At 58.4% G+C, this 7,092-nt stretch overlaps 1 protein-coding gene across 1 annotated transcript in view; it reads right to left on the reverse strand.

Moving 5' to 3' along the window:
* Positions 1-5,481: 5,481 nt before the first annotated feature.
* The window catches only part of RPL35 (ribosomal protein L35), a 2,055-nt gene continuing 444 nt past the window's right edge, over positions 5,482-7,092 (reverse strand). The window contains exons 2-4 of the mRNA XM_042052415.1: positions 6,758-6,894; positions 6,352-6,433; positions 5,482-5,699 (exon numbers count right to left, since the gene is read on the reverse strand). Of these exons, the coding sequence (XP_041908349.1) occupies positions 5,550-5,699; positions 6,352-6,433; positions 6,758-6,894 (369 nt within the window). The 3' untranslated portion in view covers positions 5,482-5,549. The remainder of the gene's footprint in view (positions 5,700-6,351; positions 6,434-6,757; positions 6,895-7,092) is intronic.

Consider the following 7,092-nt stretch of genomic DNA (forward strand, 5'->3'; position numbering starts at 1 on the left):
GGCAGCGGCCCTCGGCCCCGGCTGGTGGCCACGGGCGCCTCGCGATGCGGAGCTGACACCGACCGTGCCCCTGGATGCGGAAAGGTTTCCTACTGCGAAGACCTGAAGCCGGTGCCAGGCGCGGGGCAGCCTGGCACCCCCTCTCCCGGCCCCACGCTGCTCCCAGCTCTGGCTCACGGCAGCACCGGCCGCCCCTGCTCCGACCCCCGCGCTGGCCGTGCACTGCACCCCTCGCTTGGCCGCGGGTTCTCGCCACCAGAAAGGAGCCGGCCGACTTTTCCCCCCGACTGGGTCCCTGCCAGGCTTTTATCTAGCGATCCCCAGCAAATCCCTGTACAAACAATACGGATTTCTGACATTTTTTTGTGGTAGAGTAAACTCCCAGCACATCTCTAATTCCAGGGCTTTGTTGTTCTTCCGCAGGGGCTGCCGTGGCTCCGCGCTGTGCTGGGCTGGGCTACGGACACCCCTCCGCTCCCCTCGGTCAGAAAACACGGGAAGGGAGGAATGAAACCCACGGGGCCAGAGGACTACCTTGTGTTGGGTCCTTTGGGCTGTGGTGGGGAGCTTCAGCCCCAGCAGCCCTTTGTGAGCTGATCCTTGTTCTGGCACGGGTCCCCGATGGCTGGTCCTGGTCTCTGGTCCCAGGTTCAGTCACAGGACAAGGCAGGCTGGAGAGGACAGGGGTCCCTGAGCAGGACAGAGTGGGGACATGTGGGTAGGGGCAGGATGGGCTCCCGCCGTGACGGGCGCTGCTGACTTCCAGACATTCCTCCTGTGCGTGGCCGGCACCACCTCGGCTCATAACGTGATTAAAAGATTAAAATCTCTCAGTTCAGCAGCAAGCAGCAAATGAAGCTTGAGACAGGGATGTTGGGGGCCTGTGGTGCCCGAAGCCCCCATGACAGTGATGTGGTGGCTGGGGAAGGGCAGCCGAGGCCACCTGGGCAGGTGGCTCTGGTGCCACAGCCCTTGCTCCCAAAATTCCCTCCTGTCCCCGGTGCAGCTGGGCAGTGAGCCCTGACCCCCCCGCCTCCTTCTCAGTTACTGGCTGGGCTGGTTTGTTTGTGGTGGTTTTGCCTCCTTCCTGGCCCTGCTGCCCAGGCTGGCGTCCTGCTCTCCCCATGGTGCCAGCCCAGTGCTGGGCTCTCTCGGGGCTGAGGTGAGCCAGGCGTGGCCAGTCTTTGGGTGGGCAGGATGTACAGTGGGCAGAGGATGGCACCAGGTGACATCCTGGCCAGAGCCTGCCCATGGCTGCAGTCTGTTGGCACCCACTGAGGGTGCACCAAAGCCTCGGTCCTTGTTCCACCCCAGGAGCTGCCTCTGCCTGGATCTCCTGCAGCTCAGCTGTCTGGGCACAGCCAGGCTCCAGGACCAGGGGCTTGGCAGAGGGCTCTGCTTGGGATGTGGTGCCCAGCCATGCCAGCAGCCCCCAGGTCTCCCTCGGGGAGCAGAAGGCTCAGTGCCACAGCCCTCATGCTGTGCCCCCACCTATTTGCTGCCCATGCTGGGACACACTTGGTGGGAGAATATTGGTGCCACCAGGGCCTCTGGTCAGTCTCCAGGAGCTGCAGGGAGGTGCAGGGACGTGGTGTGATGTGGGGACACAGGTGCCAAGGCTGACAACCCCGAGCAGCTGTGGGAAAGGGCTGGGCAGAGGGTGGTGGGCGGTGGCCAGAGGGAAGGGAGGGGAGCCACAGGCCTTGGCAGTGCCGCCGCTGACTCACTCACCAGTGGAAACAGAAATCTTTCCCAGGCTTACACCACCAGCTCCACAGCACCCGGGCCTCGGCATGGCAGCCCCTCGGATTGGCAGGGTGCACCTGCAAACAACCCTCCCCTGGCAGCACCCACGGCACAGCACGGCAGGGAGGAGCGGGCTCGTGGCTGGACTCTGCCCAGCCTGATGAATGGGCTTTCTCCATCTCCCTGCGGATGTACAGCCAGGCTGGCCGGGAGCCAGGAGCTCCAGCACGCAGCAGCCCTCAGCCCCAGGAGCCCCAGGGCCACCTTTGCCCGGGAGCCCCGAGGACGGCGGGAGCAGAGCCCCGCGGCGCAGGGCCTGCGTCCAGACACTGCCTGTATTCATGGAGCAGCAGGACCAGGGCAGCGTGGGGGCAAGTCCTCCCCCAGACTGGCCAACAAAACGGGCATTCAGGGCTGGGCGCAGGCGGCTGCCCTGAGCAGACCTGGGGTGTCCACGAGGCCGGCGGGACGCGGCATTTTCCTGCCAGGCCTCACAGCATGGGGCTTGTGGTCACCAGATGCACCCGACACGCTGCTCACACGCAGCCATGCAGGGCCAGCTCTTCCCAGCATGCATGTGCTGGGCATGGCACGGCCAAGGGCACTGGGACGTGCCCAGGTGGTCACTCCCAAGCTCCCTGACCCGCAAAGCACTTGGCATGTCCCTCCATGTCCCGCTGCCCACACATCCCACTGCGTGCAGACACCAGGGTCAGCCCTGTGGTAGCACTCAGGGCAGCAGCCAAGGACCACCCTGAAGGAGGAAGGTGACAGGGACAATGTCAGGAGTGTTAGGAGACCTGGGGTTTGTGTCCATCGCAGCAAACACCAGCCAAGGGAGGTGGGTCCTAGGCTTTCCTTGGCAATATTTGGTTTTCAGTCAGACTTAATCTTGAGGGTCTTTTCCATCCTAAAAGACTCTGTGATTATACAGCTCACATCTGCCTTGCCCCCTCTGCAGCCCCTCCTCCCCAGCCCCCAAGCCCTGCCCCAGCTGCAGAATCTGGTCCAGGAGTGGGTGCTGCCAGCTCCCACAGTCACCATCCGCTCTGGGCCGGTCCCGCTGTGCTGGGCAGAAACATCTGGTCCCGTTGGATGCGTTCCAGGGCGCAGGGCCAGGGCTCCCTCTGCAGCAGCACCAGTTTGGGCTGTGCCCTGCAGCCAGTCAGCAGCTGCTCCTCTGTCCTCATCCCCGCCCGCGAAATTATTTATTTGTTGAAGAACGTCTTTTCCTGGGAAGTCTCTCCAGTGCTGAGGGACATCTTCATCTACAAGGAGCAAATAAACAGTCTGAGCCTCTGAGGTTCTGCTGCTCTGCAAACACCGGTGCTAAACCCAGGGCCAGTGTTGGCAGCTGCGCAGGGTCAGCGCTGGAGCGCAGCAGGGTCCCCGGCAACCGACCCCACGGCCAGGCCGTGCCATGCCTGGAGGGGGACAGGGACCACACAGCCTGCAGTGGCACAGGGGAGATGCTGTGGGGTCCCCACAGAGGCAGCACAACACGGGGATGCTTTGCTGGGGGTTACTGCCACCGGCCCTCCCTGCCTCTGGGGACCAGCAAGCCTGGAGTGTTCACTCAGCCCCGGCAGCAGCGGCTTCTGCCATGGGCACCCTCTGGGGCTGGCTGATAAAGTGGGAACCAGCACAGACCACTGGAGACCCCAGCCAGAACAGGCTTTGCCTTGCTCTCACAGCAGGAACAAGTGTCTTCACCTGTGCCCTGGAGGAAGCTCGTCGCTTCACCTCTGTGTGCCCTCAATCAGTCTGTTGTTCCTGGTCACTTAAAGGGCTGCTTGTCTGCAGGATGTCTCCTGTAACAGGACAGGGCAGTTCTGATGGAAGGGCCGGACTGGTTGGTTCTGTCTGTTGGTGGGTGGATGGAGTAATTCAGCCCCAGGATTTAGCGCAGTGCCAGAAACACGTTCACCTCCTCAAATGGCTGCTGTGGGCTGTGCACAAACCAAAGCCTGAGCTGTTCTCCAGTACTGCCTCCCACTTCAGCATGGGGATGGCTCCGGGATGTTCAGTGCCTGCTTAGTTGGGGCTTTTCCCCATTTTTCTGTTTCCCCCACTCTTGTTACTGATTGGCATGCCAGGGATCTGTACTGATCAGATCCTTGAGACAGCAGATCCTCTCTCTGCAGCGCAGCCGCTCCTGTGGCTGGGCTGGAAGGTGACACCTGGAGCACGCCCTGACACCATCACCAGTCTCTGCAGTGCAGAGTTCACGCCATGTTTGCTTTGCCGTGTTGTCAGAAATGCTGGCAGAGCTGTCGGGCTCCACTCAGCTGCGCTGCTGCAGCAGCACAGGGCACACACCGCTCCAAAGAGAAGCCCAAATGCAGCCAGGCACGATCTGGCAGCAACCACCTGCCTCAGCCTGTCCCATGCCCAGCGCAGGGGACCAGCCCCTCTCCTGTCTCCTTCAGGCATCAGGCTCCTGTGATTGGGAGTGTTCAGATCTGGGATCCTCACACGGGGTGCTCCTGCTCCTGGGGGCTGTGTGTGCTGGGCAAGAAGCTCATGCTCCCCCCAGAGAAGCTCTGCCAGCCACGGCAGGACACTCTGCATGGAAACAAAGCCATCTGTAACCCTGCCGGCCTGCCTGGGAATACGACCGTGAGCCAAGGAGCCGGTTCCCACACGCAGCCCGCTGGCCCACAGCGTGCTCTGGCAGCCTGGCCCAGCGCTGTGCCAGGCAGGGCCCTCTCGCTGCCAGACACGTCCCATCCACCCTGGGCTCCAAACAAAGCCACGGCACAGCCCGGGTGACATCACAGCGCAGCCACCCCTCGCAATGCCACCATGTAGGGGAAATTCCCTGCACCACACGTGATTAGGCCTCTCTGGATAAAACTAGCTTGAGGCTCAAAAATCCTTAATTGAGTGAGCAGAATTAAGATCTTTTTCCTAAACAGAATCTGGATCCAATCTAGGAGCTCCCTAATGGATAGGGAATTTGTCATATTCTAATGTATGGGCTGCACTAACACAAACCATGAGTGCTGCAGCCCTCACGCTCCACAGCAGCACTGTGGAACTCTTCCTCAAAATCAGGACCAAAAAAGGCTTTTGGAATCGTAACTCCATCTCCAAGTCCCAAAGAACTCTATGGGGGGCAAAGACAAACCATTTAACCCATGCTGTGCTTTGCAGGTGGGTGTGGAACTGTGAGGCCACAGATGCCCTGAGAGTTCAGTGGTGCTGCCCTAGGAGCTCAGACTTTTTTCACCCCCTGAGCTCCAGTGCCATCATCAGCATCCACACCCACGCAGAGAACACCTGGTCTAAAACTGTCCCCCCCTCAGGGGGTTCTTGGAAGCTACGAGCTGCCCAGAGATCTGAACCAAATGCCGAAAAAATCCTTCAGTTTCCACGAAGTCTCGTAAAACCCCTCAGCTAATTAATTTATTTGTTAACACTTAAACAACTGGCCCAAGACAAAACTTTTAACTGAAGAGATAAGTATCGACTGACTGCCAGTATTTGTGAAAAGCTTCCATTTTACACTAATCTCAGGTTAAATACTTCTTACATATTTGGCTGAACCAGCCTCACAGATCTGTACCCATTCACTGCCTGTTCCTCAGAGGAAAATAAAACTGCCAGATCTGTATTTTCATTATCAGTCACAGTTTAAACACTTTCTGTGAATTCTCTCATTTCCCTCCATTAAGCTGATGACTCCTTTACGGCCTCTTTACCCACCACTACCAAAGAAACCACCAGTGACACTTCCAAACCAAACTCCATTTAATGAGCCATCCTCAGGCACCCAGCGCGGAGCTGCAGCTCGCCCAGCGCTATGCCTTGATGGCGAATTTCCGGGCCGGGTACAAACGTTCCTTTCGCTGCTGCTTCTTGGTCTTCAGGTTCTCCTCGTGCTTGTTCAGCCTGCGCCGCATGGCCCGAGTCTTCTTGGGCCGCAGATCCAGGGGTTTGTACTTCTTGCCCTGTTGGCAAAGACACACAGCAGTGGGGTTCAGACCCTGCTCCGAGCTGAGCTCCTGCCACAGCACCAGCACCCCTGTTCAAGCCTCTTTCCCTTGGGACTACCTTTACAGCCTGCAAGTTTAGGAGACTCCTCTCTGCTGGGAAACACGAGTGGAGTGTAACTTTTGCAGCAGCTTTGACTCAGGTTTAAGTAATGCCTAATCGTACAAGCCCCAGTTATCCAACACCTCTTGAAAAGGTTTTTCTTCCCCCCAAATATGACCTAATTCAAACTCCAGGAAGTAATAATCTAAAAATCTTATTGAATTAAAGAATTTCTTGGTCACACACAAGATGATTAAATTTAAAATAAAAGGGTATCTGCATTTCTGCAAACTGCATCTTCCAGCAAGTTCACCCCACCCTACAGAAGGGATGCTGCCAGAAGACTCTCCTGCAGAAAGCGGACTCAGATCAAGCTTACAGAATTCTTGCAGTAATAATTAGAAAGCAACCATGGCCAGAGAACTTTAAAACTGAACATAAATGAGTGTTTTTCATTGAGTTTTAAGCTTTTAAGTAGCAATCAACAAATTCAGTTCCTTCCCACAAACTCTGTAATAGTGAACAGCAAGAGCTGCAAGGCCACTTACGGAAGATGTTTGTCCTTACCTTGTAGAACTTCCTCAAGTTCTCCTTCTGGGTCTGGTTGATGACAGTCAACACTCTGGCGATGGATTTGCGCACCACACGGCTGCAGGTGGGAAAGAGAGGGATCTCAGGACACTCTGCAGGACCAGCTCCATGGATCAAACCCGGGGTACCGTGTGTGCTCCGGACCGCCTACACTGCGCCACATTACAGCGAACACCGACAGGGCCTGCCTCATCTCCGCTCAACACCTCTGAGCAGAGGCACAGAGCAACCCCCAGCCCTACCGAGATGTGTTCCCCTTCCACGCGCGTTTTTTAGGTTTTTTTTACAGCACACAACAACCACAACCTGTGAGAGCAGCTCTCAGCCACGGCGCAGCCGGGGACTCTGCGGCCCCTGCCCAGCTCCCCTCGTCCCCACTCACATCTTGGACAGCTTGGAGGCGGCCCCGCCGGTCACTTTGGCCACGCGCAGCTGCGACAGCTCCACCTTCAGATCCTCCAACTGCTTCAGCAGCTCCTCTTTCTTCTTCCCGCGCAGGTCTCGGGCCTTGATCTTGGCCTGCGGGCGGCGGACAGGCCGTCAGCACCCCTGCCCGACCCCTGGGCCCGCATCCCGCCCGCCCTCAGCCCCCGCAGCGCGAATATGCGGGCCCGGGGCCCGGTGGGATGTGGGCGGATTGCCGGGATTCCCGGTCCCGGTGCCCCTCCGGAGCCAGCAGCACAACAACAAGGCCCGAGACCTGCGCGGGAAGAAGAA

Source organism: Corvus kubaryi, unplaced genomic scaffold, assembly GCF_017639235.1.
Source record: "Corvus kubaryi isolate FWS band 111438036 unplaced genomic scaffold, C.kubaryi_AGA036_p1.0 78, whole genome shotgun sequence".
In the NCBI taxonomy this organism is placed as follows: Eukaryota; Metazoa; Chordata; class Aves; order Passeriformes; family Corvidae; genus Corvus; species Corvus kubaryi.